The sequence below is a fragment of the Mobula birostris genome, chromosome 11 (genome assembly GCF_030028105.1).
Source record: "Mobula birostris isolate sMobBir1 chromosome 11, sMobBir1.hap1, whole genome shotgun sequence".
NCBI lineage: Eukaryota > Metazoa > Chordata > Chondrichthyes > Myliobatiformes > Myliobatidae > Mobula > Mobula birostris.
The window spans coordinates 114516025-114528486 of record NC_092380.1 but is presented as its reverse complement, the minus strand read 5'-3'; the positions used below and the strand labels follow the sequence as shown (position 1 = coordinate 114528486).

Genomic DNA, 12462 nt, shown 5'->3' with positions numbered 1-12462 from the left:
ACTGTTCTATGTTCTATGACTACAAAAGCAAAAATGTTGAGGACCTTGAGTATTTGGAAATCTCTCCCTCAAAGAGCAGAAGAAGCGAAGTGTTTGAAAATGGAGGTGGATGAATACTTGAAACTCAAAAGGTATAAAGGTAACTGGGGGTAGCTGGGAATGTGGAGCTGAGGTTATAATGGGATCACGTAGGGCAGGCAGGCCTGAGGGCCTGAGGGCCTGCTGCTGTTCCAAACTCGAGGTTCATATCCTCAGGGTCTGGATTTCCGGCATCTGCAGAATCTCGTGGTAAAATGGAGTCTGTTCTCCCATGTAACTATACAGTCGTTAAATTCTTTAATTATGTGAGCCTTCAGGAGAGGCCAATTTCCAAGGAGAAGATCTTCTCATGGGTGTTGTCAAAGAGTCATATACAATACAACAGGCCCTTTGTTCCATCTAGACTGTGCTGAATCATTAATCTGCCTCGTCTCATTGACCGGCACCTGGAACAAAGCCCTCCCTATCCCTCCCATCCATGCAACAATCCAAACTCCTCTTAAATGTTGAAATTGACCCCTCACGGGCAGCTCACTCCACACTCTCACCATCTTCTGAGTGAGGAAGTTTCCCTCTCCTCTTCCCCTTAAACATTTCAACCTTAACCCATGACCTCTAGTTAGAGTCTCACCCATCCTCAGTGGAAAAAGCCTACTTACATTTACCGCTTATAATTTTGTATACCTCTATCAAATCTCCTACATTCTAGAAATAAAGTCCTAACCTATTCAACCTTTCCCTTCATCTCAGGTTCTCAAGTCCCAGCAACATCCCTGTAAATTTTCTCTGTGCTCTTTCAATTTTGCTCCTTCAGAGATGTATCTCTCTGCTGATGCCAAACTCCTTCAGAACAGCTCCTACAACAGCCAGAAACCACCCCACGGCCCAGTACTACCCGTCAGTGCTCCCTCAATACTAGCACCAGTGCTTATAGAACATAGATCAGTACAGGCCCTTCGGCCCACAATGTTGTGCAGATCTTTCAACTTACTCCAAAATCAATCTAGCACTCCCCTCCTGCATAGCCCTCCCTTCTTCTATCATCCATGTGCCTATTTAAAAGTTTCTTAGATGCCCCTAATGTATGTGCCTCTGCCGCCACCCGGGCAGCACATTCCACACACCCACCACTCCCTGTGTGAAAAAACCTGTTTCTGCCATCCTCCCTATACCTTCCTCCAATCTACAACACCACTAACTTTCATATCATCTTCAAACGTGAGAGCACAGCAGAACATCTGGAGAAACTTCTGAAATGCCTGCTTTGCTGCCGCTGCTACTGTGTAGTAACTGGAATCTCCGGAGCTGAAGGCCCCAAAATCCTCGGCTTTGCGTGTTTCAGCGGCTGGGGCTAGGTCGAAGGCGCTCGGCAGAGGATGGCACTCGGGAAGCTGTATCGGAGAGGCTGATCAGAAGCTCGAAGTTTTCGGACGGATGGACTCAGGCTCGGCTGGGGTTGGCTGCTTCCAAGGTATCGGCAAGTTGACGGTGCCTGGAGGTTTATGGCAGGGAGTTTCTCCCTTTTGCCGCCTGCTATTGGGGACTCGGAAGTCGATCGACTCAGGGACTTTGAGACTTTTTTTACTGTGTCTATGGTCTGTTCTTTATCAAATTATGGTATTGCTTTGCTCTGCTGTAACTATATGTCATAATTATGTGGTTCTGTCAGTGTTAGTCTTTGGTTTGTCCTGTTTTCTGTGATATCACTCCAGAGAAACATTGTATCATTTCTTAATGCATGTATGCATTTCTAAATGACAATAAAAGAGGACTGAGTGTTCTCATAATCTAATCTAAATTTACTAATTTATTCTTGTACTTCCTCATCCAAGTCAATTATTAAAACAACACAAAGAGCGGGGGCCCTAGAACAGATCCCTGCAGAACCCCACTGCTCACTGACCTCCAGGCAGATTACACTCCATCTACAATCACTCGTCCAGCTATAGTTTATCTCAAGGTCTTGGTGGGCTTAAACCAACAAAAGCAGAGCTGAAACCCTACATTGGATGAAGTTTATGTATCTTGTGTCCTATCAGTAATATTCAGGGAGTGGAGAAAGGTCTCCAATCTCCAATTGCAACAAATGATTTGTTCTTACATGTGCCCCATTTGCCACTCTGACCTGAATGACCAAGGACAAGGGGAACACTGCGCCGCCCTGGAACCTGGGTGGACATGGAGCCTTGCTCGAAGGTACATTGTCAAAGTGGCACAGGGAAGAGGGGCAGGACGATCAGATTTCTTCAGCGTAGAGTTGAATGGGGTTTTGTCAGTCTGGCAGTCCTTACCATCTGTGACGTTCTCCGCAGGGGATGGGCATGCCTGGAGCTCCCCGTTCAATGTTCTGGGGCTCTGCTTGGTGCTGGGTTGCACAGAGGGATGGGATCCCATTGTCTAGATCAGAGCAAAGAGTCATTAGATGTCACAGGTTGCCCACCATTTCAACTGTACATTTTATCTTTGTTTACCTGCACTGCACTTTCTCTGTAGCTGTTACACTTTATTCTGCATTCTGTCATTGTTTTCCCTTGTTCTATCTCAATGCACTGTGTAATGGTCTGATCTGTATGAACAGTGTACAAGACCAGCTTTTCACTGTCGGTACATGTGACAATAATCAACCAACTTACCAAGTTACCAATTGATTCTATATCTCAGATTTTTCAAAGTTTAAAATAAATTTATTATCAAAGTACATATATGTTGCCATTTACAACCCTGAGATTCATTTTTTGTGGGCATTCATAGTAAATACCAAAAAAAACACAATTAGAATCAATGAAAAATGGTACACATGAAAGTGTGCAAAAAGAAATAAGGCAGACAAATCATAATAAATAAATAAGCAATAAATATTGAGAGAGAGCATGAGATGAAGAATTCTTGAAAGTGAGTGCAGAAGTTATGGAATCAGTTCAGTGTTGGGACCAGTGAAGTTCTCCCCTCTGGTTCAAGAGCCTGGTGGCTGAGGGATAATAACTGTTCCTGAATCTGGTGGTGTGGGACCTGAGGCTCCTGTACGGGTGAATTTCTGTTACCCAGACATCTATAATGCTGGGGGGGGGGGGGGTCAGGTCGCCTGTATTAGAATTTCTTTCTTTAAATGCCTGAACATACAGCCGTGATTTAGGGTCATCGAGCTGTATAGCATGGAGAAAGGCCCTTTGCCCCAAACGTGTTCATGCGACCAAGATGTATGTTCAAGCTAATCCCATTTCTCAGCCTTTGTCCCACCACTATTCCCTCTAAGCTGCATGGGTGCACGGCCATGCAGTAACTGAAATGCTCCCATGCACATTGCCTTTGTTGTTGCGCAGATGGAATGTTCCTTTATGTAATGTTAATATAGTTTTGAAATCTACGTTAATTGTGAAATACCCTGTGATTAATTGTGTTAATGAATATACAGTAATCTATAGATTTTCTAAATAACACAACACAACATAACGTACCACAAACTTTACTTGAAACATTTTACAGCTTCAATATATTTATATTGTCGGTGTTTCAAGTTGCAGCACTGTTACAAATTGTAACAATGAACACAGAATGGAAGTCAGTAGCTCATTGTTAATAAACCACCAGCCCACTGAACACCAATGCATATTACAAAAAAATCATTTAAAGTTCCATGCAGTTTTCAGGCCATGTAAAAATTTCCAGCTCAGATCAATGGTTGGTACGTACAACTGTAAATAAAGACTAAAGGGAACATTGCTTATCCCTCTAAATGCTTGTCATCCGTACACTTGTCCACATGCTCCTTAAGTATATCTAACGTACCTGCCTGAACCACTCCTTCTGGAGGCTGGTTCCGTACTCCTACAATCTTGACCACTACTTTATTACTTCTTATCATTCACTTTATGTACAGCCTAGGGTCACCTTATGGACACACAATCAATCAGTGTGTAAAAGATATCTTAAGCATTTATATTTATTGTGTTTTTATTATTATTGTGCTCTTTATTTTATTGTGTTTTTGTGTGCTGCATCGGATCCAGAGTAAAAGTTAGTTTGTTCTCCTTTACACTTGTGTAGAAACCATAGAAACTACAGCACAGAAACAGGCCTTTTGGCCCTTCTTGGCTGTGCTGAACCATTTTCTGCCTAGTCCCACTGACCTGCACCTGGACCATATCCCTCCATACACCTCCCATCCATGTATCTGTCCAATTTATTCTTAAATGTTAAAAAAGAACCCGCATTTACCACCTCGTCTGGCAGCTCATTCCATACTCCCACCACTCTCTGTGTGAAGAAGCCCCCCCCCAATGTTCCCTTTAAACTTTTCCCCCCTCACCCTTAACCCATGTCCTCTGGTTTTTTTCTCCCCTTGCCTCAGTGGAAAAAGCTTGCTTGCATTCACTCTATCTATACCCAACATAATTTTATATACCTCTATCAAATCTCCCCTCATACTTCTACACTCCAGGGAATAAAGTCCTAACCTATTCAACCTTTCTCTGTAACTGAGTTTACTGTACTGGAAATTACATTAAACAATCTTGAATCCTGTCTGTGCGCCTTATGATTTTACCCACGTCTACAAGATCACTGCTCATTCTCTTATGCTCCAAAGAATAAAGACCCAGCCTTGTCAACCTCTCCCTATAACTCAGTCTCTCCAGTCCTGGCAACATCCTCGTAACTCTTTTCCGCACACTTTCCATTTTGAGCTCATCCTTCCTATAACGATGTGACCAAAATGCAGTATGTTACTCCAGATGAGGCCTCACCGACATTCTGTACAGCAGCAACATCACTTAAACACAGGAGATTCTGCAGTTGCTGGAAATCCAGAGCAACACACACAAAATGCTGGAAGAATTCAGCAGCTCAGGCAGCACCTATGGAAATGAATAAACAGTTGATGTTTCAGGCCGAGACCCTTCATCAGGACTGGAAAGGAAGGGGTTAGAAGTAACACAGCATCCTAACTCCTGTACTCAGTGCCGTAACAGATAAAGACCAGTGTTCCAGAAACTTCCTTCACTGTCCTGTTACCTGTGACCCCACTGGAATGGAACAATGCCCCAGTACCTCAATTTCCCTCTGTTCTTCAACAGTACCCAGGGACCTTTCATTCAGAGTAACAACCTCACCTTGATTTGTCCTTCCAAAATGTAACAGCTTGCACTTAGAGTCAAAGAGTCACAGAAACAGGTCCTTCTGTCCATCTAGTCCATGTTGAACCATTAATCTGCCTAGTCCCATCAACTTCCACTTGGGCGATAGCCCTTCATGCCTTTGCCACCCCCCACATCCATGTACCTTTCCAAATTTCTCTTAAACATTAAAATTGAACCTGCATCCACTACTTCTGCTGGCAGCTCATTCCACCCTCTTTCCACCCTCTAAGTGTAGAAGTTCCTCTCACGTTCCCCTTAAACTTTCACATTTCACCTTTAACCTTTAACCCATGGCCTCTAGTTGTACTCTCACCGAACCTCAGAGGAAGAAGCCAGCTTGCACTTACCGTATCTGTGGAGCAGACGCCACGGGCCAAATGGCCTAATTCTGCTCCTCTATCTTACGGTCCATACTCTTCATAACTTTATATCCCTCTTTCATATCTCCCCTCAATCTTCTGTGTTCTAAGGAATAAAGTCCCAAACTTTTCAACCTTTTCCTATAGGTCCTCAAGTCCTGGCAACATCCTTGTAAATTTCCTCTGAAATCTTTCAATCTTATTTACATCTTTCCTGTAGGTAGGTGACCAAAACTGTACACAATACTCCAAATTAGGCCTCGTCATCTTCTTACACAATTTCAACATAACATCCTGTAGTTAATACTTTGATTTACGAAGGCCAATGTGCCAAAAGCTCTCTTTTCAACTCTTTCTACCTATGATGACACTTTCAAGGAATTATGGACCTGGATTCCCAGATCCTTTTGTTCCACCACACTCATCAGTGCCCGACCGTTCACTATGTAAGACCTACCCTAGCTGGTCCTACTAAAATGCAACACCCCACACTTGGCTGCATTAAATTCCATCTGCCATTCATTCCATTGATTTACAACACATTTCTTATCGGCAGACCACACTCTGAGTGCCCTACCGTTCACCTGACATATTGCAGGGTCACACGTAAGCAGGCAGAGGGTTAGCTCGGTCACTGTCGAAAGGGAATGATTAACAAGGAAAGAATGGAGATTTTAAAAAAAGCACACTTGATCAATGAAATGTTGCCACGGTTACAACTTCACCAAGCATACTGCTCTCGCTATTAAAGTATAATGAATAAAAGACATAATGATGGAGTGTCTAGCAGTACTGTGTGCGTGTGTGTGTTTAGACATAGACATAGACATAGAATAGTACAGCACATTACAGGCCCTTCGGCCCACAATGTTGTGCTGACCCTCAAATCCTGCCTCCCCACCTTAAATTCCTCCATATACCTGTCTAGTAGTCTCTTAAACTTCACTAGTGTATCTGCCTCCACCACTGACTCAGACAGTGCATTCCACGCACCAACCACTCTCTGAGTAAAAAATCTTCCTCTAATATCCCCCTTCAACTTCCCACCCCTTACCTTAAAGCCATGTCCTCTTGTATTGAGCAGTGGTGCCCTGGGGAAGAGGCGCTGGCTATCCACTCTATCTATTCCTCTTATTATCTTGTACACCTCTATCATGTCTCCTCTCATCCTCCTTCTCTCCAAAGAGTAAAGCCCTAGCTCCCTTAATCTCTGATCATAATGCATACTCTCTAAACCAGGCAACAAGAGTCTATGTGTTTGGGAGAGTGTGTGTGTGCGTGTGTGTGTGTGTGTGTGTGTGTGTGTGTGTGTGTGTGTGTGTGTGTGTGTGTGTGTGAGTGTGTGTGAATGTGTTTATGAGTGAGTTTATGTGTGTGCGAGTGAGTGTGTGTATCTGTGTGTGAGTGAGTGTGTGTGTGACTGTGTGTGAGAGAGACTGAGTATGTGTGTGTGTTTGTGAGTGTGTGTTTGTGTCTGATTGAGTGAGTGTGTGTGAGTGAGTGTGTGTGTGAGTGATTGTGTGTGATTGAGTGAGAGTGTGTGTGTGTATGAGTGTCTGTGTGTGTGAGAGAGTGAATGCATGTTTGTGAGGTGAGTGAGTGTGTCTGTGTGTGTGAGTGAATAAAAGTATGTGTATGAGTGTGTGTGCATGTGTGCGTGAGTGAGTGTGTGTGTGTACGTATGTGTGTATGAGTGTCTGTCTGTGTGTGAGTGAATAAAAGTGTGTGTATGAGTGTGTGTGTGTATGAGTCTGTGTGTGTGAGTGTGTCTGTGTGTATGTGCGTGTGTCTGTGTGCGTGTGAGTGTGTCTGTGTGTGTGCATGTGTATAAGTGTATGTGTGTGTGCATGCACCTTTATGTGCATGTATCTGTGTAAATCTGCATGCTTGTGCATGTGTGTGTGCATATGTGTGTGTGTGTGTGTGTGTGTGTGTGTGTGTGTGTGTGTGCACACATGCGCATGTGTGCTTTCATATGCAGGCATGTGCATGTGTGCATGCATGTAGGTATATATGTATGTATGTGCGTGTGCATGTCTGGGTAAATCTGGCCCTGCTCACCCCCTCCCCCTGCCTCCTCAGTGTATGTGTCTTTTCCAGTCTCCCTGATCTGTTATTCCAGCTTTCTCACAGATAAGTCAATGAGACCCGTGGGAATCAGTTCCACATTCTCACCACACTCTGGAGAAAGCACATTCTCCCAAATTCCCTGCTTGGTTTCGTTACATCAATGACCCCGCTCCTGCTCTTCACCACAAAACTGGAGATGCTCCATCTGTCTCTGTCCTACCAAACTTTTCCCGAGTTTAAAACCCTCCACAAGTCATCCCTTGCCGATAATAATATAAGACTATCGGGAATACACGTCTGAAAATTAATTAAACCCTTGATCTGACATTATTCAAAGCGGTCACCTCCATCAGCAGAGCAACTCGTATGACTATAATTGGAATGTATCGACGTTAACTGGAGATCAGAGGAAGCCGGCCACCTTCTGCCCGGTCACCATGGAGTCTCAAGTACACAGAACAAGTTGCAGAGAGTTGTTTGTGCACTGCAGTCCCAGGGAAAGACTTTTCAGTGGACAAGGGTCACAGCTGGAAGCCGACAGAATCCGAGAGGGCTGCCTTTCTTCCCAGTCCAGCCTCTCGTTTCATCTTCTTTCCAATAAACCATCACCCTCCACCTGGACAACAAAGACACGTACGTTCGAATGCTGTTCATAGACTTCAGTTCAGCATTCAATACAATCATTCCTCAGGAACTGATTGGAAAGCTGAGCCTACTGGGCCTGAACACCTCCCTCTGCAACTGGATCCTAGACTTCCTGACTGGGGGACCTCAGTCAGTCTGGATTGGAAGCAGCATCTCCAACACCATCACATTGAGCACGGGGGTCCCCCAGGGCTGTGTGCTCAGTCCACTGCTGTTCACTCTGCTGACCCACGACTGTGCTGCAACACACAGCTCGAACCACATCAAGTTCGCTGATGACACGACCGTGGTGGGTCTCATCAGCAAGAACGATGAGTCAGCATACAGAGAGGAGGCGCAGCGGCTAACGGACTGGTGCAGAGCCAACAACCTGTCTCTGAATGTGAACAAAAGAGATGGTTGTTGACTTCAGGAGGACACGGAATGACCACTCTCCACTGAACATCCACGACTCCTCCGTAGAGATCCTTAAGAGCACCAAATTTCTTGGTGTTCCCCTGGCGGAGAATCTCACCTGGTCCCTCAACACCAGCTCCATAGCAAAGAAAGCCCAGCAGCGTCTCTACTTTCTGCGAAGGCTGAGAAAAGTCCATCCCCCACCCCCCCATCCTCACCACATTCTTCAGAGGTTGTATTGAGAGCATCCTGAGGAGCTGCATCACTGCCTGGTTCGGAAATTGCACCATCTCGGATTGCAAGACCCTGCAGTGGATAGTGAGGTCAGCTGAGAAGATCATCGGGGTCTCTCTTCCCGCCATCACAGACATTTACACCACACGCTGCATCCGTAAAGCAAGCAGCATTATGAAGGACCCCACACACCCCTCATACAAACTCTTCACCCTCCTGCCATCTGGCAAAAGGCACCGTAGTATTTGGGCTCTCATGACCAGACTACGTAACAGTTTCTTCCCCCAAGTCATCAGACTCCTCAATACCCAGAGCCTGGACTGACACCAACCTACTGCCCTCTACTGTGCCTATTGTCTTGTTTATTATTTATTATTATTTATTGTAGTGCCTGCACTGTTTTGTGTACTTTATGCAGTCCTGGGTAGGTCTGTAGTCTAGTGTAGTTTTTGTGTTTTTCCTTACGTAGTTCAGTGTAATTTTTGTATTGTTTCATGTAGCGCCATGGTCCTGGAAAATGTTGACTCATTTTTACTATGTTCTGTACCAGCAGTTATGGTTGAAATGACAATAAAAAGTGACTTGACTTGATAAAATGAATTGCTCAACATCCTTTACCGTATATTCAGTACCACTATGAAGTTTAAAAAACTCGCTCTGTCCGCCAGAGAAAGCAGGATCTCCCGGTGGTCACACATTTTAATTCCATGTCCCATTCCCATTCTGATATGTCTATCCATGGCCTCCTCTACTGTCAAGATGAAGCCACACTCAGGTTGGAGGAACAACACCTTATATTCCGTCTGGGTAGCCTCCAACCTGATGGCATGAACATTGACTTCTCTAACTTCCGCTAATGCCCCACCTCCCCCTCGTACCCCATCCGTTATTTATTTATATACACACATTCTTTCTCTCTCTCTCCTTTTACTCCCTCTGTCCCTCTGACTATACCCCTTGCCCATCCTCTGGGTCCCCTCCCCCGCCTTTTCCTTCTCCCTGGGCCTCCTGTCCCATGATCCTCTCGTATCCCTTTTGCCAATCACCTGTCCAGCTCTTGGCTCCATCCCTCCCCCTCCTGTCTTCTCCTATCATTTCGGATCTCCCCCTCCCCCTCCCACTTTCAAATCTCTTACTATCTTTTCTTTCAGTTAGTCCTGCTGAAGGGTCTCGGCCCAAAACATCGACTGTACCTCTTCCTATAGATGCTGCCCGGCCTGCTGCATTCACCAGCAATTTTTGTGTGTATTGCTTCCAATTCCTGCAGTTGCTTCCAGTTCTGACTCATGGGTCCATCACATACACTCAGTGTCCTCTTGGCAGTAAAAGCATGACGTCATGGTCAAGAGGTTCAGTTGTTCAATCAAATATCAGAACGGGGGAAGAAATGTGATCGAAGTGACTTTGACCATGGATGATTGTTGATGCCAGGTGGGGTGGTCTGAGTATCTCAGAAACTGCTGACCTCCTGGGATTTTCACGTGATCTCTCAGGACTTTGGGGTTCTAACATTTTCTGTCTTTCATTCTTGGTTTGCCTTCTTCTGTTTTGAGGATGACTACAGCTTTCAGGTACACGTTCTCTGATATTGAAACATTGAACGTATATTCCACTGACAGGATATTCAGCTCAGCCTGCTTTTGGAGAAAATGAGCCTGAAGCTGTTGACTGTCCTAGAGCGTGGTCACCAACACCCCCATTCCGTGTGGGCAAGGGAACACATTCAGAAAGCTGATCCTGCCTCAGTCAACATTGGGTCCGTTCCAGAACCTTCTCCTGTAACGGGGTGGTTTGAGCAGCTCAGAAACTGCTGGGATTTTCATGAACAACAGTCTCTAGAGCTTACAGAGAATAGTGTGAAAATACAAAAAAAATCCAGTGAGCAGAAGTTCTGTGGGTGAAAATGCCTTGTTAATGAGAGAGGTCAGAGGAGAATGGCCAGACTGGTTCAAGCAACAGTAACTGAAATAACCACGTGTTAACAAATTTCACGACACATACCAGTGATAATAAACCTGATTCCTGATTAAAACAGTGGTGTGCAGAAGAGCATCTCTGAACACACATGTCGAACCTTGAAGGGGATGGGCTACAGCAGCAGAAGACCGTGGATATTAGGTACAGGCACTGAGTGTTAATGAAACCACAAGGAAGACACGCTGGCTGCTTTACTTTTTGAGAAGTTTAAGGAGATTTGGCATGTCATCAAAGATTGGCACTAACTTCTACAGAGGTACAGTAGGGAGCATTCAGACTGGTTGCATCATAGCCTGGTATGGGAACTCCAACACACTGGAACACAGAAGGCCACAGCCAGTTCCATCACAGGTGTAGCTCATCCCTTTATCAAGGACAGCCACGAGAGCCGATGTCTCCAGATCATCAGGGACCCCACCGTCCAAGCCATGCCCTTTTCTCAATACTGCCTTCAGGCAGAAGGTACAGGAGCCCAAAGAACCACACATCAAAGTTCAACAACAGCTTCTTCTCCGCCGCCAGCAGGTTCTGGAACAGACCCCTGAAGAACGTTAATCCTTCAACTTGTGCTGATGTCGTTACACAACACACGTTTTCATGTAATCACGAGACCCTGGTGGACATTGGCTATGTAGGATACGGTAAGTCCGGTTCGCTGGCTCATTGGTGAGATCAACAGCAGGAGAGCTGCGTGGCCACGGCTGTTGCACGGCCAGTGGGGTGTCCGCTGCAGCCGCCTAGGGGAGGAGACGCTGGGCGGGAGTGTGGCACAGCGAGAGACTGGGCTGGGTTGGGGGCTGGCCCCATCCATCGGTCCTGTCCTTCAGTGTTCACTTAGTGGAAGACTAGGTGGATTACGTTTACCTGCAGCTACACCAGCATGTGATGAGGAACTGCAGCTAGTTCTTGCAGACATTTCTAGCTCCTGGACAACCATCCCATGCACCATCAATCTACAGGCTGTGACACTCAGGGACTTGGGCGGGATTATTATTATTTTCAGTGACTATGTTTTTCTGCAATCCTAACTATATGTGCCTTGTGCTGCGTGTGACTGTTGGTTCTGTGTTTCACACCTCGGCACTGGAGGAACGCTGTATCATTTGGATGTTTCACTTGTATGGTTCAATTACAATTAAATGTGAAATTGAACTTGATAGTTCCCTTTCTGTAGTCACAGGTAATTGGAGGCTTACAAAAGGGCTAGCTACTGGGAGATCTTGCGTTTTGCAGCATAAGTTTGGACGAGTCTGATTGATGTGGAACAGGGTTGAGGGGCTGAGTGGTCCCTTAATGCTCCCATCTTTCTTCATGGAAAAGTGTGGTATGAGTGCATTAGACCCAGTCTGAAAAAGATTTCCCCTGAGCTAGTGACAAGGTTACTTGGGTGAGGGGTGAGGCAACAATTAAGAATTAACATATTCTCCTCACTGACGATCAACACTGGCACACCTCAGGGGTGTGTGCTTAGTCCACTCACCTACTCTGTACATACACATGACTGTGTGGCTGGGCATAGCTCAAACACCATCTATAAATTTGCTGATGATACAAACATTGTTGGTAGAATCTCAGGTGATGACGAGAGATTGTACAGGAGTGAGATA

General features: G+C 45.4%; 1 protein-coding gene across 1 annotated transcript in view; it reads right to left on the bottom strand.

Annotated features, from left to right (window-relative positions):
- mrvi1 (murine retrovirus integration site 1 homolog) overlaps positions 1–12462 on the bottom strand; it is a 272971-nt gene that overhangs the window by 211615 nt on the left and 48894 nt on the right. The window contains exon 10 of the mRNA XM_072271388.1: positions 2331–2436. Within this exon, the coding sequence (XP_072127489.1) occupies positions 2331–2436 (106 nt within the window). The remainder of the gene's footprint in view (positions 1–2330; positions 2437–12462) is intronic.